The sequence below is a fragment of the Rhinatrema bivittatum genome, chromosome 4, assembly GCF_901001135.1.
Source record: "Rhinatrema bivittatum chromosome 4, aRhiBiv1.1, whole genome shotgun sequence".
NCBI classification, from domain to species: Eukaryota; Metazoa; Chordata; class Amphibia; order Gymnophiona; family Rhinatrematidae; genus Rhinatrema; species Rhinatrema bivittatum.
In genome coordinates this window covers 434323666-434349930 of record NC_042618.1, presented here as the reverse complement: position 1 = coordinate 434349930, position 26265 = coordinate 434323666, and the positions used below count along the sequence as shown (strand labels likewise).

At 43.1% G+C, this 26265-nt stretch overlaps 1 protein-coding gene across 4 annotated transcripts in view; it reads right to left on the bottom strand.

Moving 5' to 3' along the window:
- The window catches only part of HCFC2 (host cell factor C2), a 116722-nt gene that overhangs the window by 74841 nt on the left and 15616 nt on the right, over nucleotides 1–26265 (bottom strand). For 3 of the 4 annotated variants that reach the window (XM_029601511.1, XM_029601510.1, XM_029601512.1), the window contains 2 exons: nucleotides 24972–25120; nucleotides 18470–18630 (listed from right to left, as the gene is read on the bottom strand). In XM_029601511.1, the coding sequence (XP_029457371.1) occupies nucleotides 18470–18630; nucleotides 24972–25120 (310 nt within the window). The remainder of the gene's footprint in view (nucleotides 1–18469; nucleotides 18631–24971; nucleotides 25121–26265) is intronic. The other variant, XM_029601513.1, reaches the window with a different exon arrangement.

Here is a 26265-nt window from a genome sequence, read left to right as displayed (position 1 = left end):
ACCAACCCTGACAGTCTCTCAGCCAGCCACCACATAATGCGCTGTACAGACTGCTAGCTAATTAGAATTCATTTGTCAACTGCCCTTCCTAAGTTAGTAGGATCAAAAAGACATTAACAGTTGAGAGGCTTGACAACAAGGATGAGTTCTTCTCAAGTAGTATGTAAGGGCTCTCATAGTCCAAGGAGCCAAAAGCCAGTTCTTCTCTGTACACATGCAGCCTTGGAAAGAAAGTAGGCAGCACAATAACCTGGTTCATGTGGAAAGAAGAAACTTGGGGTGAGTTCATAGAACTCTGCTGTGAAAAAACTGCAGGTTTGATGAATATGAACCCAAAGCCTGTAATCTGCTTAATCTTTTTGTCTAGATGACAGCCATGAAAAACCCTTTCCAGGTGAGGAACATCAGGCTCACTGACTTGAGAAACTCAAAAGGATGTTCCGTGAGTTCAGCTAGGACAACATTGAGGTACTAGAGGCTTAGTGATTGGAGGTTTGGAATGTCATAGGCCTTTTATGAACTTTGACACCAAAGGACAGAAAGAGATCAGACCCTTACACTTGCTGGTGATATGCAAAATGGTGCAGAGATGAACTCTGAAGAGATGCTGAGGAGATAAAGCAGAACACATACTGCAACAAGTACCTCATGACATAGGAGACAGGATCCAGATGGCTGGCTCTACACCAAGTTAAGAACTTCTACATAAAACCGTAGGATCTTTTGGTTAAAGGTTTCCTGGAGGAAAAAATCAGAACATACTCTACTTCTCTAGAAAGGGGTAAAGAAGAGACTACTGCGTGTTCAACATCCACACCACAATGGCCAGCAATGGCAGATTTGGATGACAGAGCCTGTCTTCCTCCTGCGTGATGAGGGCTGGAGGTGTTCCAAATGGAACAGGAGACCGAACTGAGAGATGAACGAGATATAGATATCACACCTGCCATAGCCCGGCTGGTGCTATAAGGATCATATTGGTTTGTCCTGATTAACTTTCTGGAAATCCTGTTGATTAGAAGGATCCATGGCTACAGAGAGTATACGGACGCTCCTGTCTAGCACAAAGACATAGGGAACTGATTTATAGCTGCTCGGATGCAAGGAGCAGAACTTCTTAACCGGTATCTGTTGCCTTCTGAAGGGAAAAGGTCAATCATCAGCTTTCCGCAGCCAACTGAACAAGTTGTCTGCGATAACATAATCCAGGGATCACTAGAGCAACTACAACACTCTGCTGAGGCAGTCTGCCAACATGTTTTAGATTTTCTCTGGGTAGATTACCTGGAGATGGGCATTGTGATGCCCTGCCCACAACCAAATTGGAGGGTCTTCTGGCAAAGAGGCCCATACCCCCTTATTTATGTAGAACATGACCACTTGGTTGGTTAACTGAATCAAGATTCTCTTTCCCAAAAGGAGGAGAGAGAGAGCCCTTAGAGCATAGCAGTTGGCTTGCAGCTCCAGGTGGTTGATCTATAGATGACTCTGCTGGGGACTATGATACTTGGGTCCATTCTGTATTGGAATGTGCTGCCCCTGCCCTCCCTCACCCCATGGTGGAGGCAGTGGTAGACAATCACTTGATGCTGAAGAACATGGAACGAGATATACCTTCAGAACTCCAGATTTATCCAGATTTGATGGGACAAAGGAAGATATAGCTGAAACCATGGTTTTCATATGCCCCATCAAGGGCTCCATATGTGCAGACCAATCAGAGAAACCACATTTACTGCAGCAGCCATGTGTCCAAGAAAGACCAACTCAGTCCTGTTGGAGAAACGTTACCAGGCCCATAAGTAAAGCAGCTATTTCAACACAGAGAAACACTTTTTACTGAAGTGGATATATCCAGTCTCCTATGAACTACCTTCCTTGAGCCGGCACCAGTTTTGACTTAAGTTTAACCAGGAACCCAAAATGGTCTTTTCAAGGGACTCCAGAAATCATGGGGATGGACCGGTCAGTAATCAATCATTCAGCTATGGAAACATGCAGATTCCCTGCCAACAAAGCTATGCAGCCATTGCTACAAGGCATTTTGTCAACACCTTTGAGACTGCAGAGAAACCAAAGAGGAGCACCTTGTATTGGTAATATGCATCTTCCACCACAAACCTGAAGAATATTTGATGGGCAGCATGAATGGGGATGTGAGCATAAGTATCTTTCATATCCAAAGAAGACATCCAATCTTTAGGTTGAATGAAAGGCAAATCCTATGGAGGGAGTTCATCTTGAACATCTTCTGCACCAACAACTTGTTTAGTCTTTATAAATCCAGTATGGGCCTTAATCCTTCTGACTTCTTCGTAATTAAGAAATACCTGGAATAGAATCCCTGGTCACTCTATTGAGAAGGGACAGGTTTGATCAGCTTCTGCTGAAGGAGCGACATCACTTCCAGTTGGACAGATTGAGAAAATGTCGGAGTTAAAGACTGAAGAGCAATGCGTCAGAAGAGATCAAAACAAGCATAAGTGATAGCCATACTCCATAATATGAAGCATCCACCGGTTTTTGGTGAAACAGCCATTCCAGAACAAAGGACTGAACTCTCACACCCCCCCCCCCCCCCCCCCACCACCACCTACAAAACCATCAAAAACAGGACCCAAACTTAGGCTATGTCTGCTGCTGAGCCTTGGACTGACGTCTTTCACTCCAATGATCTCAGGCAGGTAGCTGCTCAAGAGGAGGTTGATAACACCGAAAAGAGCAAAAAAATGAATGCTTGTAAGGAAAACACTGGCATTTAATAAGAGCTGGCTAGACGCCTGCTGCATTCAATTGCAATTGTAAGGTGGACTGGTGTTCTTTAATCAGAGCCATGGTATCCTGAACCTTGCCACCAAAAAATTATTTTCTGTACAAGGCACATCTGTTAAAAAAAAAAAAAAAAAAATAATAATAATAATAATAAAATAAATCATATACGCCCTCTCTGAGGCCACCCACTCACAACCAAGCAAGCTGTTGAGCTCCTAGGGAAGCAACAGAGGTTCTGGCTACAATATCAAGAGCTCTGTAAACAGAACATATGAGGTGTTTTTCACATTACTTCACATCCTCAACTGTGCAGCAGAGGTCTTTCTGGGTCTGTTGCATCTATCAGCGGCTTTAGCTTGTGCACACAAAGTACCTGAATATAACACTTTGAAGTATCAGAAAGGTAGAATATAAATTTAAAAAAAAAATGTTAAAAAAATTTAGTGTAAGTACTGCATCAAGTAGAGCTGGTGAGGTGCTATACTGTATGGGCACTCAGCATTGACCCCAGAAGCCTTTTTTCACTTTTCTTTTTTTATTGAAAGAATAGAAAATTTCCATCCAATGCATATACAAAATATAAGGAGCCCAATATTCAAAGCGTGTTCAGCGCTTGATAGCTGGATAAGTAGGACTTACCAGGCTAATGGGCTGCTGAATATCTGCTGATATTCAGCGACTGTGAAATAGCTGGATAATCACTTATCTGGCTCTCTCTTAACCGATCAATTTGTGGGGGGACAATGGGAGGATTGGGGTGGTGCTACTTAACCAGCTAAGTTATCCTTGCTAACTAGCGATATTCAGCCTTAGCCAGATAACTTATTCGGCTAAATCAGACCTGCCAACGAGCAGGTTTAACTTAGCCGGATAAAACTTATCTGGCTAAGTAGTGGCTTATATGCAGATATTCAGCGGCATAGTGATGCCGCTGAATATCCCTTGTAACTTAGCCGGATATGAGTTATCCAGCTAAGTTACATATCCAGGCAGAATTGAATAACGGGCCCAAGAAAAACAATAGAAACAAAGCAAATGCTACACCAGCAGGATGATGTGGAGTCAGCTATATATAAAACAATGACATTTACAACAGTACATCTACCTGCAATGTATGAAGCAAATGAAAAATAATCAAATTACTATGCAGTCACTAAATATTCTATGAAAAGAAATGCCATCCTTTCAAAAAATCCCACCTTCCAGTCCTGGAGTACTATTTATTTATTTTTATGGGCCGACGTTTCAGGAGTATTCATTTAAAAATACACAGTTTAAAAGTGAAGAAAAAGAAATTTTTTAAAAGGCAAGGCATAAATCAGTAGCCAGCCCTGAAACTGAATTTTCAAAAATAAAATAAGACTGGTCCATGACAGGGATAATCATCACCCCTTTATAAAATTGAAAAATGGTGCCCAATGATATAAAAAAATAACTGGCATGCTCCTCAACACTTAAGTGAGTTTTCCCATAGCCATGTTTTCAACTTTCTGCATCCAATCATACAAAGATGGAGAACATTCACTTTTCCATTTTCTATACTTGCAGCTTACAACAGATGTTGAACAGAGGCATCGTTCTGTACATCTTCCCCCAACAAGACGCTGACATAGATACGGGTAAATTAAGTCCTGTAATCTCAGCCCAAATGTTTTTAATAAAAGGGAAAATCCCACCAAATATGAAAAAAGGAGCCATCCATTCCACAATTACTCCAGCAAATTGGAGAAAAAGGCATCCCATTTACTAATTCTAACAGGTGTTAGAAAGTAGTATTTTAGCAAGATATTCAAGAAGAAATTACTACTTACCTGATAATTTCCTTTTCTTTAATGAGGACAGGTTAATCCACACCAGTGTGATGTACCAAAGCTACTCCCGAACAGGCAGGAGGCTGCCCATGGTCCGATCAACACTGCACATGTGAAGACTGCGTCCTTCTGATTTGCACATCCAGGCAATAATCACTGGAAGATGTGTAAGAAAACACACGCCGTAGCTCGGCAAATCTCAACAGGAGCCAACCATCTAATCGCCTCCCATGACACTGCCTGAGCCCTAGTGGAATGAGCGCTGACTAGGAAACAGCTGCTCAGCATCCACATACTCGTTGTGATAACCTTTTTAATCCAGCGGGCTATCATAGCCCGTGATGCTGGCTCACCCTGTTTACTCCCACCATGGAGGATAAATAACCAGTCTGTCTTCCTGAGAGGTTTAGAAACCTCCAATACCTCAAGATATGCCGCTTGACACCTAAGGTCCATAACAAGCGATATTCATCCACCTCTCTCCCCCTGACCAGAAATGGCGGGGGATTGATTGATTCTACTGAAAATGAGAGACCACCTTTGGCCAAAAAGATGGAACAGTTCGCAACTGGACTGCTCCCAGAGACATTCAGAGACGGTTCCCAAAAAGACAAAGCCCGCAGTTCAGCAACTCTACGTGAAAAATAGTCTTCTAGTAACCTCAGGAAGAGGATACGCAATGGTTGAAGGAGGGATCTGCCAGAATTCCAAAACCAGATTAAGACTCCACAAGGGCACCAGCAACTGCAAGGGAGAACGAAGATGCTTCATCCCTTTCAATGCTGTGCCACAACTGGATGGGCCGACAAGGGTTCGCCATTCACGTGATCTTGGAAACAGGTCAGAGCCACCACCTGTTCCTTCAAGGAATTAATGGCCAAGTACTTACACAACCCATCCTGCAAAAAATCCAAACTGAGCAGTATTTTAACTGAATGAGGATGAACCTCTCATTCCACACACCAAGCCAAAAACATTCGCCAATCATGAACATAGGATAAGGAAATGAATAACTTCTGCACTCGAAGCAAGGTGGAAACCACCACAATGGACCACCCACACTTCCACAACCGAGCCTTCTCAAGGGCCACATTGTAAGACAAAAATCAAGTCAGATCTTCGAAAAGGCCCCTGCCATAGCAGATCCCTGTGGATCAGTAATCGGAGCGGATATTCCACCAGAATCCTTCGCAAATCTGCAAATCACAACTTCCTGGGCCAATCTGGCACCACCAGAAGGACCAACCCTGTATATGTGTCTTGAATCTCCGTATCATTCAGCCCAAGATGGGCCACGGGGGGAAAGCATAAAGAAGCTTGCCGTCTGGCTACTCCTGGGACTGAAGAAGCAAGGAACCTTTGCATTGAGTTATGTCGCCAGCAAGCCTAGAAACGGGAAGTTTCAGCAGCCCACTATGAGCTAGTATGCTTTGCTGTATCATTCCCCTTCTCCTTTTCTACTGAGAAAATTGGCTCTTATATTGTCTTTTCCTGCAATGTGCGAGGCTGAGAAATCCTGAATATGCCCATTCCATGAGTTGGGCTATTTCCAGTGACACTTTCTGGCTCTTGGTCTCTCCATGTCGATCGATGTAAGCCACTGTCATCACATTACCAAACATTATTCGGACCGCTCGATCCTGCAAGCGATCGATGAATCACAAGCACGTCAACCAAATGGCACGGGCTTCCAGCCAAATGATGCTCCAGAGGTACTCATCTGTATTCCAGCACCCTTGCGCTTTCAACGCCTAACAGTAAGCCTCCTAACCTGGAGGCTCATATCTGTCTTGTGTAGCAGTCAGTCCAGTGTTTGTAGGGGAATGCCCCTCATTAGGTGATCCTCCTGCAACCACCACTGCAGTTCGATGCTGATTTCCGCCAGTAACTGAAATTGTATCAATGAGTTCTGAAGAGGACGCCAATGTCCCCTTGCCTACGGAACCACCTCTCGAATGGCTGCCATCAACCTGTGCACCTGTAGATACACTCCTGGGCATATTGTTTCCGTCAATAGTTGCACCTGCAGTTCTGAATGCGGACCCCCGACAGGGACACCTGTCTTGCCGTGTTAAAAATGAATACTTAGATTCTCCAGTGTCTGGGATGACTGCAGATTGCTCTTGGCCAAGTTCACCACCCAACCTAGTACCTGCAGCAAGGAGATCACCTTGCATGGGGCCTGAAGATTCTCTTTCATGGCTCTTGGTCTGAATTAGTCAATCATCGAAATACAGGTGGATCAGAATGCCATCCTCTCTCAACTCTGCCACTACCAACACCAGACCTTAGAGAAGGTTCTGGGCGCAGTGACCAAACCGAAGGGTAGCACTCAAAAACTGATGACACCCCAAAACAGCGAAACGCAGAAAACCGTTGATGCGCCAGGCAGATGGGAATATACAGATACTCCTCTGACAACCCAGAGACTTAATAAATCCCCCCAACTGGACTGCTCTTATCAGCGAGCATAAAATTTCCATATGGGAACGAGTTGCTTGCAAAAGCCAGCTGACTCCCTTGAGATCCAGGAAGCCAGCTGACTCCCTTGAGGAAGGAATATTGGCCTGATTAACTTGAGACATGGACCCTGGTATCACAGTCTGCAGACTGAGGAGTCCTGACAACTTACACTCCACTGTCTGCTCTTCTGCAGAGAACTGCAGGAAGACGCCACAAAAACGTCCTAAGGCATGCTGAGAAACTCCAGAATACAGCCATGTCTTATCACCTCTAGACCCCACTGGTCTGACGTGATTTTGATCCACCTCTGATAAAAAGGACAAACAGGTGACCCTCCTACTTCCTGTTCCTGGGAGTGGGTTGGCACACCCTCATTGAGGGGTTCGGGGGGGGGCACTGAAATTCGAGCCCGAGCCCCGTCTGGGCTGCCTGAGACAAAGGTCGAGCCCTATGAAAGTCACTCCTCTGTAGAGTCAAAAACGTTTTAAACCCCCAGCATCGTGCCGAATGAACATTGCGCCTGCTTTTAATTCTCCGGTAACCAAGGAACCTAGGACTCACCCCACTTAATGTCCATTTCTTTTTTTTTCTCACTTCCAAACCAAAGTGATCCTTAGAAGGCCATTTTGTAAGAGTAGGCTTTGGATTGTCTCAGCACCCATTCGTCAGCCATAGCTGACGCTCAACCTTGCTTAGCTTCCGAGATCAAACGAGATTGGGATCATCCAGGGTGAAGAGGCCGTAGGGCACTGCCCTGAATTCAGAGCAGACTCAACAACTTCCTGAGAAAGAGCAAGGAAGAGCGATCCACCAGGGAGCAGCAAGAGGCCACATGTAATTCATTGCCACCACCTCAAGGCCTGCTTAAGGATAGCCTAAATTCTCCTATCTGCACCTCATTCAAGCTGCTCACCCCGCCACACAGATAGTCACCCGCTTGGTGATGGCACACACCAGCGCATCCACTTTCAGAAAGCACAATTGTTCTCTCTCTGTGCCGGATCCAGGGAGGTACAGCACTACCAAGGCTCATCCCCCTGTAAAAAATATCAGAGGCTCCCCATTCAAGATCAATCAATTCTTGAACAACATCCATAATGCTTCACATAAGGAATCTAAATGGAATTCTTGTTTGGCATCAGCACCTGGCACTCCCAGCATCTTCAGTGCCTGGGTGATCCAAGCCGGCAAGCCAGTTGTATGAAAGAAAAGCAGTTCTAATCCCTCCCTGGAGGAATTTCCCATCCTCCAAGGAGAAAGGGCCATTTCCACCATTCGTGCAACCTGAGTCTCTATCAATGTGACCTGTAGCAGTTGTAGTCACACTCAAACGCTTACCTGTGGCACAGGGTGTGCAGGGATTCACAGACCGCGATTCTGAACTTTTAGGCCTACCATGTTGGTGGCTGAGCAAAAACCTGCGAGCAAGGGTTAGCTAAACGGCTCTTCAACCCGCCAAGCTGTTTTGCAGCAGACTTGTATGTGTAGAAAAGCATGTGAATGCCACTGCGGCCCATATCAAAACCAGGAGGAGTCAGTCCTGCACCCACTGAGAAGCCTTCCCCATTGACGATCCAGTTAGGAGAACCCCAAAACCAGGAGACACCTCTGACAGGTCCCCCTCCGAACCCATTTCAGCATTATGCTGGGAAGGATGGGTTCAGCAAAAGCAGCCTTCAAGTAGTGCTGATACAAGATAGTGTTGGGGGGGGGGGGGGGGGGGTGGAAAACACCAAGCTGAAATGTCTGAATATGGCAAACCGCACAAAAGTAAACTCCCTCTAGCAGCACACTCCCAAAGCATCTGACCATTGTGAGCCCAGCCACGCACATGCACAAGTGAGCGTGGACAGGACGGCCAAAAACAAGGCCTGTCCAATAAGCATCCAAAAATTATAGGCACACAACACGCAGTCCAGGTAGGCACCCACCTGAGCCCCTACTTGAATGCCCACCCGAGCATCCAAGCACGAGCAGTGTTTCCTGGCAGACTTATGCACAGAAAAACTCGAATGCCACCATGGCCTACCACGTGGCATCTAAGCAGAGCCTGAGAGCAGGGCCTATCCAAAAGCCTGCTCAACCCACCAAGCTGCCACGATTCCCCAAACTCCCTCAGAGGCAGGAATGGATGTTGGATCAGTGCACCGAGGCTCAGAGACCAGAAGGGAAATGCAAATCCTCACTTTTTTTTTTCTTTATTTTACTTCTTACCTAAACTCAGCCTGTCCCAGCCGAGTATACAGCCAGTCTCCGGCTGCAGAGGGAGAGGGCAAAGGCCTTCACAGCTGCGCTCAGCTTCCTGAACCCACTAGCCTCTCAGCTGTCTCTCACACCGGAAAACCAGCTAACGGACCGAGGCACTCATCTGAATGACTCGGTTATTTACACTTTCGAATAATAGAAAGTCTAGGGGGCATTCCATGAAGTTAGCAAGTAACACATATAAGACTAATCGGAGAAAATTCTTTTTCACTCAACGCACAATAAAGCTCTGGAATTTGTTGCCAGAGGAGGTGGTTAGTGCAGTTAGTGTAGCTGGGTTCAAAAAGGTTTGGATAAGTTCTTGGAGGAGAAGTCCATTAATGGCTATTAATCAATTATACTTAGGGAATAGCCACTGCTATTAATTGCATCAATAGCATGGGTTCTTGCCAGGTTCTTGTGGCCTGGTTTTGGCCTCTGTTGGAAACAGGATGCTGGGCTTGATGAACCCTTGGTCTGACCCAGCATGGCAATTTCTTATGTTCTTATGAGGGATCCGTAGATATCACCTCAGGAAAACTCGACAGAGGGAGAGACCGTAAGGTATCACCACAGGAGAGTGGGGCAAAATAAATTCTTTTCTCTTTTATTTATTCTTTCCAGTCCACTCATTATTTTATAGACCTCTATCATATCTCTGCCATTAATAGTTCTACTGTAAATACATACCTTTGTAAATAAGTTCCATCTACTTTGACGGTTGCTTTTTCTATCTCATGCTACCTATCTTTTCCCTCTCTTCTCCTGTCTCCCTTTCCCATCTCCTCTTTCTGGCCTGCTCCCATCCCATGCTCCCTGTTCATTGTAATTTCCTCCTTTATTTGAGTTACCTGTAAACCGGCGTGATGTGCCATACGAACGTCGGTATATTAAAAGTTGTTAAATAAATAAATAAATCTCCCCTCAGCCATCTCTTCTTCAAGTTGAAGAGTCCTAACCTCTTTAGCCTTTCTTCATAGGGGAATTGTTCCATCCCCTTTATTATTTAATTGGCCTCTAGACCTGAAGACAGTACTCCCCAGGTGAGGCATAATTACCCTCTTCCCCACCCCACCCCCCACCACTTGTTATACCTCTTCCTGTTCATCCAAGCATCCTTCTGTCTCTGGCCACTATCTTATCCCACAGTTTCACTATCTTGAGTTCATCCGACACTATCACACCAATGTTCCTCTCCAGTTGGTGTGAATCAGCTCTTTACTACCTACCACATCCCGCTCTTATTGATTTCTGTATCCCAAGTGCATGATTCTGCACTTTTTGGCATTAGCTGCCAAGTATTAGACCATTCCTCAAGCTTTCTTAGATCAGTTTTCATTCCATCTACTTCAGGGGTGTTCACTGTGTTACAGATCTTAGTGTCGTATGCAAAATGGCAAACTTTTCCCTCTAACTCTTCTGCAATATCACTAACAAAAATATTGAACAGAAGTGGCCCTAGGGACCAATTCCTGAGCATTTCACTTGCTACCTTTCTCTCCTCAGTTGTTTACTCTTTTGAAAAGTACAAAGACCAGGGGGGGACACAATGAAGTTACTAGGTAATACATTTAAATCTAATAAGAGAAAATATTTTTTACTCAATGTATAATTAAGCTCTGGAATTCATTGCGGGAGGATGTGATGAAAGCTATTAGTGTTGCTGCATTTAAAAAAGGTTTGGACAAATTCCTGGAGGAAAAGTCCATTAACCATTATTGGGTAGAGTTGCAGAAATCCAATGCTTATTCTTGGGTTAGGCCGCTTGGAATTTATCTACCCCCTTGGGATCCTGCCAGGTACTTGTCACCTGGCTTGACCACTGTTTGACACAGAATACTGGGTTTGATGGGCCTTTGATCTGACCCAGTATGGCAAGTCTTATGTTCTTATATCTCAGAAAGGATATAGAGATAGGATGGAGTTATAAAAATGATGTCTTAAATTGTCTATGGAATAATATTTTAGTATAACCCATTCTATGTAATTTTCTGTATGTATAAACAATTGAAATGCATTAAAAATAAAATAAAAAAAAAAGAAAGGATATAGAGAGACTGAAGACAGTACAGAGAAGGGCAATCAAAATAGTGCAGGGTTTGTACTAAAAACCCTATGAAATGAGACTGAAGGAACTTAATATGTATGTGTGGCAAAATAGGTGTTTTGCATGCTCTGTAGTTTAACAACGCAACGGCAAGAATTCTGACCAAGACCAACAGAAGAGACCATATTACTCCCATCCTGCGGAATCTCCACTGGCTCCCAATCAAATTCAGAATTTTATACAAAACTCTAACGATCATTCACAAAGCCATTCACAACATCACACCACTGGAACTCAAGATCCCACTTCGGCCACGAATACCCGCTAGACCGCTGAGATCAGCGTACAGAGACACCCTCCATGCCCCCCTCATCAAAACATCAGTAAGAAAGAGAGCACTTTCCACATCTGGACCAACTCAATGGAACTCTCTCCCGCCAGATCTCCGGCTCGAAAGATGCACGATTACATTTAAAAAAAAAGACTCAAAACCTGGCTGTTCACCCAAGCCTTCCCTTGCTCAGACGAACAGTAGAGTCTTTTTATACCTCAGAGTCAGTTATGCTGCTCGCCACTAGAACAACATCTCTAGCTTTCTGTTCTTTATGCAGACGTTCTCTTCCAGTTATCCCCATGTTAAACCCCCACGTTAAACCATGTTACTTGGTTCCAAGTTTGCTCATCCTTGTTTTAATGTAATGCATTCTTTTGCACAGGTTATTGTTATAATGTAAACCGAAGTGATTTGTAACTTGTTACAAGAATATCGGTATATATGAGTCCTAAATAAATAATGTTCTGCCCCATGCTGTTTTCCCCAGAGAGCTCATTTCCTCTGTGCTGGCCTGCAGGTGATATTAGACCTCTGCACAGTAGTGTAGAGGCTTTGCATGCTGCTTTGATTCAGAAGGAAGCTTGGACAGCATTTACATTCCAGAACTCTAGGAAATGTAAGGCTGAAACAACTCTGGTCCTCAAGAACTACAAATAGGTCTGTTTATCAGGCTATCCACAATGAATATAAATGAAGGAGATTTGAATACAATTGAGATAATGCATGCAAATCTCCCTCATGTGGTAACCTGCCCGGAGCAGCTGTTGCTATCCTAAAGACACAATGGGACTGGGTTCCATGTGGGAGTTTTATCTACTTTGGGTAAATGCGTACAAAATCAATACTGGTCTTTATCTGCTCTCATTTACTATCAGGCCGATACAGTACAGTTCGCTCCGTCGGAGCGCACTGTTAGCCTGCTCTTGGACGCGTGTTTTCCCTTACCCCTTATTCAGTAAGGGGAGGAAAACGCGCATCCAACCCGCGGCACCTAACAGCGCCCTCAACATGCAAATGCATGTTGATGGCCCTATTAGGTATGTGCGCGGGATACAGAAAGTAAAATGTGCAGCCAAGCCGCACATTTTACTTTCAGAAATTAGCGCCGACCCAAAGGTAGGCGCTGATTTCTTCCGGCACCAGGAAAGTGCACAGAAAAGCAGTAAAAACTGCTTTTCTGTGCACCCTCCGACTTAATATCATGGCGATATTAAGTCGGAGGTCCCGAAGAGTAAAAAAAGTTAAAAAAAAAAAAAAATTTGAATTCGGCCTGTGGCTGTCAGCGGGCTCGAGAACAGACACCGGCAAAATTGAGTGTCGGCTGTCAAACCCGCTGACAGCCGCCACTCCGGGCTAAAAGGAGGCGCTAGGGACGCGCTAGTGTCCCTAGCGCCTCCTTTTCCCCGTTTCTACTGCACCACCTAATTTGAATACTGAATCGCGTGCACCAGCAAGGGGCCGGTGCGTGCGCCGGGAGAGTGGGCGTTCGTCTGCTCTCCCGTGGACTTTACTGAATCGGCCTGTATGTTACTGCATCTGAAGACAGGATAGCTGATCTCCATATGGAAGACATTTTTTTTTTTTTTTTTTTTTTTTTAACATGCAATACCTTTTGATCTTTCCCAGAAGGTATATTGAAGTGATCATGCGTGCATTTAGCATGTTCCAATGTGGACTCCATCACTACTGAGTGGTGCAGAAATTGGACAACACCAAACTCCAGGGAAGCTTAGACCCTGCATTTTAAATCCAGTTTCCAGGATACTGGTAGACATGATGTTGGCATCCTCCACATCCTCATCTGAAGGTTCTGTGAACTGGGATATTTGCAAAATCGGCTGGAGGTTGAAGAAACTGAAGGTATCTGTTCTTGGGGCAATCTCCTTCCTGACTCTGCAAGCTTATCCAAGAAAGAGTAGCAGCGATCCCTGGAGAAGCATGCAGAGGCAAATCCAGAAGAAGCTGTAAAGAAATCCCCATGGAACCCTCTTCCTCTCCTAATCGCACAGAAGCACTGAGCAATGAACCTGAAAAGGATGAGGGACTTCTGTTGATCTGAGGGGGGAGATAGTTGGTAAAAATGAACAGAGTTCACTTCTTCCCCTTCTGACGTTTAAGGGGACTCCCCTGGAGGAGAAGAATCTGCCACTTTATGGTGAGGTCTATCTCCCAATTCTGGAAGTTCTCAAGGTAAGACACACATCCAACATGGGACCTTGGGCAGCCCCACTACATGGGAATCTTTCCTCCATCTTGACAGGAGAAGTTCTTTTTTTTGTCAAAATCATTTTTTATTAAAGAGCAACACATGGATAACCAAAACCAGACTTTGGGGAAGAAAGAGCACAATATGAGTCAAATATTAGCGCCATGGTACACTACAAGAGCAATCCCCCAACATAGCAAGGTCAAGGGTTTAAGGTGGCAAAAAAGTTCTTCACTTTTGACAGTTGGGCCCCTATGTGCTAGGGAACCCGCTGCACTGGAGTTGAGTAGAGACATCCTCTTCAGACACCCAGCTTGGTTCATCACTAAGGGCCGTCTGAACAGCCTCAGAGGAACTCTGCACTGTGGTGGCTATGGCTACCATAGTAGGGGTCGGCTCTAAAGCAGTCCATGCTGGCTGTGTCAACACTTCCCAAACTGCACTAATGAACAGTGCCAGATACGCCGCCTGCTGCATCCTAGCCTCAGCTGAGACACTCTTGGGCTTATGCACTGACATGCTCCTTTCCATTATGGCAGACTGCGCCATATCATGCAATGTCAAGCAGGTTGACTGCACCTTGGAATGCAAGCTCCATGCAGAGGCCACAAAGTGCCTTGGTCAGCACTGGGTCTGGGAAAAACAGATGACTTGGTGCCATGGGATCTTCTGCATCATGAATCAAGATGAGACCTGCACCAATGCAGCTATCTCCCATGGTAAGGCTGTTTCAGTGAAATCAATTGCTGACAGTGCTGATCTCTTCAGCTCTGAGGGAGACAGCACTGAAGGGGGACCTTCGTATCATTTTGGTGCTCTTTTCAGTGGTTCATTCAGTGCCACAGGATTTTGCGCCTTGTTCAACCCCCTAACCTGAGATAGATCTAAGAGTGTATGTGTGTGTGTGTGTGTGTGTGTGTGTGAGTGTGTGTTGGGGGGGGGGGGGGGCAGAACTTTTCCATACTTATGGGATAGAGATGGAAAAGATTCCCACCTTGACTCCCTATGGGGAATCCAATAATGCCTTGCTCCTAGACAAGGAGTGGCTCCACTGCCTAGCCTTGTGCTGACACTTAAGAACATAAGAACTGTTATATGGGTCAGCCCAAAGGTCCATCAAGCCCAGTAACTTGTTCCCAATAGTGGCCAATCCAGGTCATAAGTACCTGGCAGGATTCCAAATAGTAGATAGATTTCATGTTGCTTATGCCCAGAGATAAACAGTGGTTTTCCTCAAGTCTACTTTGTTAATAAAAACTTATTGACTTTTCCTTCAGGAACTTATCCAAATCTTTTTTTTTAAATTCAGCTATGTTAACTTCCTTTACAACATCTTTTAGCAGTGAATTCCAGAGCTTACCTATGTGTTGAATGAAAAAGTATTTTCTCCAGTATGTTTTAAAATATGCTACTCAGTGTCCCCTAGTCTTTTTATTTTTTGAAAGCGTAAAATAAATGATTCACATTTACCTGTTCCACTCCCTTCATGATTTTATAGACCTCTATCATATCTCCCCTCAGCCATCTCTTCTCCAAGCTGAAGAGTCTTAATCTATTTAGCCTTTCCTCATAAGGAACCATTCCATTCCCTTCATCATTTTGGTCACCCTTCTCTGAACCTTTTCCAGTTCCACTATATCTTTTGTGGCAACCAGACATGCATATAGTTCTCTAAATGCAGTCACACTATGGGGATACAGAGGTATTACCGTATTTTTCGCTCCATAAGACAGACGCACTTTTTTTCCCCCAAACGTGGGGGAAAATGTCTGTGCGTCTTATGGAGCAAATTAAAAAAAAAAAAAAAGCTAACTACAACCCCCCCACCCTCCTGACCCCCCCTAAGACCTGCCAAAATTCCCTGGTGGTCCAGCGGGGGTCCGGGAGCGATCTCCTGCACATGGGCCGGCTGCCAGTAATCAAAATAACGCTGGCAGCCCTTTGCCCTTACTATGTCACAGGGGCTACCGGTGCCATTGGTTGCCCCTGTGACACAGTAAAGGCAAAGGGCCATCGGCGCCATTTTGATTTCTGGCAGCCGACGGTCCACGTGCAGGAGATCGCTCCCGGACCCCCGCTGGACTACCAGGGACTTTTGGCAGGTCTTGGGGGGGTCAGGAGGGTGGGGGGTTGTAGTTAATTCAATTTAAAGGGTTGGGATGGGGGGGGGTCTCCCCACAGAAAGAGAAGGATAAAAGTTTTCTGATCTGGGGAGTGGACTGAAATGGCCCTCCCCAGACCCAAAACGAAATGGGACAAAAAAAATTTTATGCATTCCCCTAATTTGCTCCATAAGACGCACAGATGTCTGGGGACAGAGCCGGTTTAGCACACCATTTTTTTTTTTTTTGTTAATTTTCCCCCTCTGAATCCTAGGTGCGTCTTATGGTCAGGTGCATCTTATGGAGCGAAAAATACGGTACATTCTGTTTTATTCTCCATTCCTTACCTAATAATTTCTAGCACTGTTTGCTTTTTTGACTGCCAGCTCACACGGAGCAGAGGATTTCAATATACTGTCCACAATGACACCTAGATCTTTTTTCTGAATGTTGACTCCAAAATGGAAACCTAACTGTATAACTAGTGTTTCAAATACTTTTTCCTATATGTATCATTGTGTGCTTGTTTGTACACATTAAATTTCATTTGCCATTTGGATGCTCAATTTCTGAAATCCTCCTGCAATTTCTCATAATCTGCTTGTGGTCCAACCACTCAGAATAATTTTGTGTTACCTGCAAATTTGATCACCTCATTCATTCACTTTGCTAGATCATTTATAAATATATTAAAAGCAAGGGAAGGGCTCTCACCCTGCACCCCGAGGGATATCCAACCACCACTGTTGCAGTTATAAGAGCTGGGCCCAAGCAGTGATGTTAAAAAAATAAAAAATAGGCCTATGTATCTGTGATGGATATCTAGCGCCCACAAATGAAGGCCTTGAAGGCGCCGACTGCCGGCTTCTTAGTCTTCGATTTTCCCACAATCATCTTCTTTCTTTTTCAAATTAGAACTTAAAAAGTTCTGTTTGAGGGGCTATTCAGGCAGTGGCAAAAAAAAAGTAAAAGCAGCAAAATAGCACAAGGTTCAAACAGTAGAAACATTTTAGACAGACTGGGACACGTCCACGCAACAACTCAGATGAAGAAAGACGGAGGGGCTTACGAGGTAGTGTGTGTTTTGTGGGGGGGGGGGGGGGGGGCGGGAAGTCCTATGCATGCTCAGTAAAGTCTTTACTGAACATGCATAGGAGCTCTGGGCCCACGTCAGTGCCTTTGGATAATGTCACCCACACGTTATGGCTAATTCATGCCTACTTGTTGGAGAAATACAGTAAAAAGTGTTGTGTAACCCACCAAAAATAAAATGGCGTGAAACTTTTGTAAAACAAAAAAATAGAGATAATAAATGAGGCTAATGAATATTTAAGGATGAAGACTCTTCTGATCCCTTCTTCTTTGCTTTCTATCAGAGACCAAGAGATAAAGAACCATGAACTCACTTTGCTGCTTTTCCAACTGCACAGAAATGAAAGTCTGAATAATGTCATTCTTCCCTGTGCACCTTCAGCATAAAAAAAGCCACTACATAAAAAAAGGCTTGCGCATTTGACTACATTGTAATTTTAAATAGTATTACCATATAATATTATTACAGTTTATATGATAAATGAAATACACACGTGAATTCCAAGAATCCTCATTGAAATACCAGGCATTAACTTGAAAGTTAATGAAGTACAGGATGAATGTTAGAATTCAATTCCCTGTGTATTGTGGAAGATTTCAAAAGTATACACAGGTAAAATTACAGATTTTACTAATGAGCCTACCCCATGGTAGCATTCTGCACTACCAATGCCCACATCTGGAGAGGGATGCTAGACAGGCAGCACAAACTAGTTAGCTTGAAAGTCTATGTCTCTCACCCAGAGAAATTTTGCTGTGACAGCTGAAGTAGAGAGGCAGAGGAATAAAAATCCCAAAGAGCTGTGAACATAGATTCATGGGATCGTAATCTAGGCTAGGGCACGTTCCAACTAAGCTGGAACCTTGGAAGGAAAAATGACTATAACTAATTTGCTCATGTGGAATGGGATCCAATTGGTTCCTTTGTGTACATATTCGTTATCAGCCAGAACCAGCGAGTGCAATATTCTATGACTTTTGCCAATATGGTTCTTCCCTGGAATGCAGGGAACTGTAATACAACAAGTTAATTTCAAAATGGACTTCGCTATATTCTGTATCAGTTCAGTTTTCCTATTTGACATTTTTCCTGAAACACATCATATAGCAAAGGTCCAAACACCTGCCCAAACCTCCCAATGACTTATCCATCAGATTGGTCATGTGGGCTTACAGGCACAGAAACAAAAAAGAAACAAACAAAAAAAAAACAAAAACAAACTTAGGACGGACATTTACTTCATTACAAAGTGATTTATTGAAGATGCTAAGAAGTTTCCTAGTGCAGGATATCGGCTTAGATTTGGCATGGCAGACAAAACACTGCAGTTTGCACTTTGTTTTAGCTGTGCTAATACAGTTTCCTTCCAATGTTTTACCCAAACCCAGTTGTCATACCTGGGAACATTATTGTTTGAATCCTCGCTTTCATTTGCCAGACCACCAAATAAGTAACACTTGTTTCCATGTAAAGTGAAGCTATGGCCCAGTCGTGGGCAAGGTGGTGCACCGTTAGATGGAGGCTGGGGTTTTAGTTTCTTCCACAGCCAACGACTTGCCTTTAAAAAAAAAAAAAAAAAAAATCAAGAGATATATTCAGAACCAAAATAATTTAAACACACACTTTATGATAAAGTCTTCAAACTCTCACTTCTCAAAGGAAAGCTGAATGGCAGGATATATTTGAGCTCAGGCAAGAAACATTGCAGTCACACACAGCCACAAGCTAAAATATGCTGCACTAACATAAGACCAAATTAATACATGCCAATAATACACTGAAAATAGCAGCAGAAGCACAAAAACTGTGGAGATATGAAGAAAACAGAAAGGGAAGCTATCAAAATAAAATCTTTAGACAGAATCCAAAGCTATTCTATACGGAACTGGGAAAGACCATTAGTGCAGTTAAAACACCACGAACAAAAGCTGAAATGGTGCTGGAGTACTTTATATGAGGATCGGTTACCCAACATACAGAGGCATGTAAGACAGGGCATGCCTCAAAACTATGAATTGGCTTGAAATAACAAAACCGACAGAAGCCAAATTAAAAAAATAAAAAAGTCTCGACTAGAACCTTGACAGGGTCAAGCAGTTTATATCTTCACACCAAGATTTGACAAAATGCAAAAATCAATTGATCAGACAACCAAAATTAACACAACAGGAAGAACACTCCTCCTTTCCAAGGGAGAACTGAGCAACATCCCCCAAAATTATCAACCAATAGCATGCTTACCTACAGTCTACAAGCTGTCACTTCAGTACATGTGGATAAAATATATGATCAGATAGTTTAATAAAATCATGGCAGAAGAAGAGAAAGGCAACAAATGAGGGGCATGTGTTGATGTGGAATAAAGCCATAAATATCAGTTGTAAGATAGGTCAAAACATCAGTACAGCATGGATAGACTATAAAAAAGCTATTGAATAATAAAGTGCCTTGAAATGTACAGTGTGGATCCTGGATTAATCGTGTAGATCAAGTTTACCATGACAATGTGGCAGATTACACTTCACCTAAATTAAGAAGATGGAACGCGTTATTTCTAACATCAAGACCCAGTAAGGAATATTTCAGGGAGATTCCTCGTCACCACTATTGTTTTGCCTGGCACTGCATTCTAAATACATTTTGGGCTGTAAATTTTGCCTTAATTCTAGAGACACTAATGATCCACAGATATTGCACCTACAAGTTGTAGATGACTTGGAGCTTTATAGCTCCTGTGATTGTCGTTTAGCAGAACTCAGTAGTGAAAGGTTTCTCAGATGACATGTGGCATGGATAAATGTGGTAAGGCAACTTTCCATAAAGGAAAGTCAAACAAAATGGAATATACCTCTCCAGCTGAGGACTGTAGCATGAAAGAACTTATGCAGCAAGAGCTACATAGATATCAAGGGGTGGATGAAAGTACACAAATTCAGCATAAGTTACTGAGAGAAAAGACTAATGAAAAATAAGTGAGAATGCTAAGGAGATGGAAATTAATTTTGAAAAGTTCTTTGCTATCAATTTGCAATTCCTGCATTCACTCTAATTCTGAGCTTATATACCATATTCCTAGCCCATCAAGGACCACCCAATATAGTTTACAATAATTTAAAAAAATACATAGCCAAAATAAATAATACAATACATAATACATGATCAAATACATGTAGTGGACTCTAAGGTCATGTTACCAGTAAACCCTGGGAAATTCCTTATTCAGCTAGAGCAGTACAGGTTAGTGAGTGAGGGGAGGCACCATTCGGTACAGCCCCTCCCCTCTGAGGGTGCTGGAATGGCCATCCCCTTTGAAAGGTTTTATAAGCAGCTCTTTCCTGGGAGCTCTGGGGGCAGTATGAGTTGTTTTTAAGTTATAAGGAGGTGTTTGGAGGAGCTTTTACCTATTTTGTATTTTTGGCCTACTCTTTGGACTCCAGCAAACCCTGCTGGAAGTCTGTGAGTTGCGTCGGGGGATCTGCCCTGCTTACTGTAACCACTTCCTGTATCCTGGGTTAATTTTGGGCTTAAAGAGACTTTGATTTGTAGGAAGCCTGGTAAAATCCTGTGCACCGCTTGAACTCAGAGCATGGAGAACTCTGTTTCTGGGATTGCTCAGCTCAGGGAAGACTTGCCCCTCTACACCCTCAACGAGGATAGAGGAAGGAGGTAACCCGATGACAGGACCTTCCAGTGTTTGTTATTTTTGGGAAGAAAAATTTTGTAAAAAGATCAAGGAGGAAGTGTTTGGCTGCTCTTCCTGCGCTTGGAAGGTACATCTGAAGCTGTACATTCCTGTGTGGATCCCTCCTATCAGGGATCACGTGAGAGAGAAAAGATTACCATAGGATCTACTATCTATGAGTAAGGGACGTTTAACATTATTGAGGACATTAATCAGGAGTTTGCACCCCACTGGGAGAGATTTGTACTCTGATAGATAGTATTTTTTTTTATTTTTTTTTTTTTTTAGCAGTTCAGAAGGATTTTCTGGCCCATCTAAAGGATACCCTGCCTACCTGGGGATTCCACTTATCCGAGCCCTGGAGGGTGGATGTTTCCCTTGCCCTGGCAAAGGAAACATTTGCACAGATGGAAGGAAAAAGACTGAACAAAGAGAAATTCCGTGGTGCTGGAGATTAAATTTGTGTCATATTTCTCAGACTTTTTCAACAATAAAGACTTTGAATTTGGATACTAAACAAATGACTCCAGAGTGAATTCTGTGGTACATATAGTACACACACACACACACAGTGAGGAAAGGTACCCCTCTCCTAGGGAAAAGAAAGATGAAGGTACAAAGAGTCACCCCTAGCATTCTGGGCGAAAGAGAAAAATGTTAAAGCTAGCCAGGCGTGGTTCCAGCTCCAAAGAAATTGTTACAATTTTTATAGCCCCATCAGGGATGGGGTTACAAACATATAATCAAACACATAATACATAATAAAATACCTCCTAAAATACAAAACCAGATACAAATTCAAAGAAATCCTAAAACAGATAAAACTCATAGACATATAAGTATTCTTATCTACAGGGTCAATATTATGTTAAGTGATTAATGGGGAAACAGCAATTGTCGTATGTTATTCAACTTTTGAAAGGTTTTGTAAAGATTTTATTTCCAAGCTCTGTAAACAACTCAATGATCGTGGGAATGGGAGGGGGGGGGAGGATTAAAATGAGATGATATTAGATTGCAAACTGCTATGATATCTATCTTTGCCCAATTAGTGGAAAATTATTTTAAAAGTGCATTTTTGATGATTATACCCCTTCGTAGATTGAAACATATAAGATGCACCAGACTTGTGTTGGAGGGAATGCGGGGGAGGAGGTGGAGTCAATGGGCCATAATTTGGGGGAACTGCTGCAAAATCATCCCATTTTGGGATAAAGTGGGTTGTTTGATTTTTATTTAAAATTTCTTATATGCCGCTTATTATAGCCTTAAACGGCATACAGGATAAAAACAAACTTAAGTATGCACTTAAACACAAAAAGACAGCATCAAACAAATGATAAATACAATTATGGACAGCTGGAACAGAGCTGAAGCATAGTACAACACTGCTTAGAGGTTAAAAGCTAGATTAAATAGATGCAATTTCAACAGCTTCTCAGTACAACTTGCTAGGCATAATGCCACAGGCAGAAAGTTCCATGTCAGTTCAGCAACTGAGAAGGACCACTTATGAATCTTGGTCATACTCACAATCCATATGGAGGGAATCTCAAGTAGACCTCGCTATCTGAAGTATCAAGTTTGCTCAGACTGAAAAATCACTCCCCACTAGTTTATGAATAAGGCGGGAAACCTTACACTGAACATACCAAGCAACTGGGAGCCAATGCAACTCAAACAGTACGGGATGATATGAGATCTTTCTCTGGCCAGAAATAAGCTGTGCTGTTGATTTTTGCAAGAGCTGACTTGCCTGGAGAGCAGCAGCTGGTAAGCCAAAATACAATGAACTGCAATAATCAATACTAAATAAAATCATGGTCTGCACAACAAAGCAGAATTCAGAATAACCCAGTAGGGCTTTCAAAGACTGGAGTAAATTCAGCTTGTAGCATCCAGCCTTAATTTGCTGTTGCATATTCAGTTTCATGTCCAAAATAACTTCCAGACTTTTCATATAGGCTATGATTGGTATTAAAACATTTTCAAATGAAATACACGGAGGCAGTGTAAATGTGACAATTCTCTGCAGGACCATCATTTCATTTTTGTTAAGGTTCAAAGCCAGTTTGTTACGTAACATCCAATTCTTTATAGACCATAAACAAGATGTAAGCATGGCCAATGTAGAGCCCCAAAAGTGAGATAACAGGATAAAGAATTGGTGTCATGGGCATATCTCCATTATCCCACACCAAGCCCAGACAACAACTTACAAATTGGGGCCAAATAGATGTTAAATATTGCGCCCGATAAGGCTGACCCCTGGGGGATACCAGAATCTCAGGATTGTCATTGAGTGAGAAGAGGAGAATAACACAAAAGGTCCTCTCACTCAGATAGGAGTGGAACCATTGCAGCACAGCACCAGAGATACCTGCCTCACACAATGGATACAATAAGAGCTCATTGTTAACAGTATCTAAAGCCGCAGAGATCTCAAGGCAAACTGAAAAAAAAACAACCCTGTCCCGAATCAAAACCTTGAAGAAAAGTGTCGAGGATAGAAAGTAAAAGCATTTCTGTGTTTAGACCCGTACGGAACCCGAACTGAAAAGGGTCAAGAAACTGATGGTCCGGCAAAAAAAAACTTGTCAAGTTGCTGTAATACAGAGACTTCAACCAATTTAGAAAGAACAGATGATTAAGGATCAATCTCAAATAGATAAGGGCTGAAAAGTATTTCTACTCCACACCCCAGTGGAGGAGCTATGGAAGCATAGAGATAAGTTGCTTACTCAAATCTTACTGGCTGCAAAATGTGAAAGAGCAGCACAATGGGAGTGAAGGGAACCTCTTACCATGCTTTCGGGATATAAAAGATTATGGGATATTTAGATGCAACAGATGACTGCACTACAAAGACATGCCATTTCTTCCTTTTCCATATCTGGGCATTATTTCAAACCTGGGAAGCTTCTTAAATTCCTAAATGATTCTGAGGGACGGGATGGAGGTGGAAAATTTCTGTGTGTGTGTGGGGGGGGGGGGGGGGGATATGATTGTATTGGATAGTTTCTTTGTATTTGAAATATTTTAACAAATAGTAAATTTAAAAAAAAACAACCTAAAAAGTGAGAGAGACTGATAACTGCAGCACAGGATAGTGGATTACAGACAAGATGGTTCATAACCGGCATAGAAAAGAAAAAAAAAGGATAAAACATAAATGTAGATTCTGTAAAACTGAACTAGAAATGGTTACACACCTTGTGGCTGGATGACAAGAGCTGATGTCACAAGAGCTGTATACAGAAAAGCATAATAAGGTGGCATGGCTCATCCACTGGAAATTGTGTAAACATAACAGAAAAGCACTGAGATCACGACCCTGGGAGAATTGTAGAGAATGAAGAAGTTGTGATAACCTGAGACATTCCCATTCCAAAAAATAAAAAGCTTGATACAAGAAAACTGGATATTGTGGTAAATGAGAAAAGCTCAAGGACAGCATTGCTGATAAAAGCGTCAGTACCAAGCGACTATTGTATGGACCATATGGAGAGAGAAGATCCCCATAAAATAAATGATGCAAAGAGCTAGAAATGTGGCAGAAAGATAAATAGAGCCAACTGTATTGGGTGCCACGAGCTTGACTAAAAGAACTTCAAAGCACATATAGACATGTCGTCTGTGCACATAATACCCTATGAACTCCAGGAGGCTCTCTTTGGCACAATGAAAGTACTGAGGACAATGGCAGTGAATTTGAGAAACTGTGAGAAACTGTGATCATACTCAACATGCTCTAGATTAGGATCGAGGCTCATTCCTGTCAAGATATTGTAAAATCAATCCATTTGGAGTAATGTTTACAACCTAAAAGAAGCAGTACTTTGTTTAACCTTTGAGCTCTTCCATGTGTCTTTTCCTAACCTACAAATGCTATCTGCATATTCCACATACAGATCATTTCCACCACTCCTTTTCACTTATGAGTAATAAATACTCCTAAAAACAGAAGTAGCTGAACTGACCCTACAGCTCAGGGCACAATGCTGAGGGACATAAGACACAAGAGTGAATCTCCAGTATGACAGGGCCAGCTGTAGGAGAAGTGCTGAGAGCAAGAGTCAGAAGAGACCTCTTCCCAAATGGGCAAGAACATGTGTGTACCTGGGCATGCTGTCTGGGGGGAGGGGCTTCTAAGAAATAGGGAAACATGAGGAAGAAATAATTAAAAACAGGAGCAGCAACTACACCTTTCCTCTTACCTGCAATTCATACAGTTCACTGGTGTATCGCCCATATTCCACCATTCCTCCAAATACCAGGATTCGCGTCCCATCACAGACAAACCCATGGGCTGCACAGCCTGGAGGGATATCACCCCTCACAGCAGGAAGGAACCACTGATTTGTAGCTGATAAGAAATAAATATTAATCTGTCTTTATCCAAAGTATTTAATCTTCTTATATTTACCATGAGTATGATTAGGTTCTAAAGAAATGAATTTATCTGCAACTTTGAGTAGATTAAAGATTAAAAGCAGTGTTTTCTGTAGATAGCAGGATGAATTAGCCATGCTCTCTGGGGGAGGGGGGGGGAAATGTCCTCCGGCAGCCCTGAGGCGGAGCTTCTCCTAGCAATCACAGAGCTTTGCACGCGTCTCCTCAGTCTGTATCATAGCAAAAACCATCCGAAATGGATGTCCTGAAAGGCTGTCCAGGGAGGTGGGTGGATCAGCATGGCTAATTCATCCTGCTATGTACGGAAAACACTGTTTAGGTAAGCAAACTTGCTTTTTTCCCCGTCGATAGCAGGGCTGAATTGGCCATGGAGTCTGGGAGTCTCCAGCTATAGGGTTGAGCCTCGCATGCTGACGGGTTTACAGCATCCTCTTCTATGAGTGAATCTGATGGCTGCGAGCCCAACCCGTCTTACCGTGGACAGCCATGCAAGTTGTTTGTCACGTTGACTGGTGAGCACCGCTGACCCGACTGCTGCGTCCGAGGCTGCTTGCTGGTCCAGGCAGTAATGAGATGTGACGGTATGTAGTGAAGACCAAGTGGCTGCTTTGGAAATGCTTTACAGTGGTACCATGTGAAGATGGGCAATCAAGGTAGCTACCGCCCGGACCTGATGTACATTGACCTTGGTAGATAGTTAAGTGGAGCGTTTAGAATAACAGAAGTGAATACATAGTTCTCTAATCTATGGTAGAGTAATTTGCTGTCTTGCATAAAAATCCCTGCACGTAGCACATCTACGAGGTTATTTCTGCCCGGACACTTAACACTTAATTGATTTCTGCCGGGACCATAGCAAGTAAAATGGAACGTCCAATATATCATTAATTACATCTTGAAGAATTGAATCATATAATTACATTTGATAAAAGAGCCCAACTCAGCCAGGGTTGGGCTCTTTTATCAAGATATATGTGCGAATAAATATTTTCAACCTAAGGCAACTGGTCTGTTCCTTCTTGCCTTCTAGCTTCGACAGATCATCTTCCGGTCTGTTTTGTGGGATCTACGTTTGTAGTATGCCAGCACCCTTTTGCA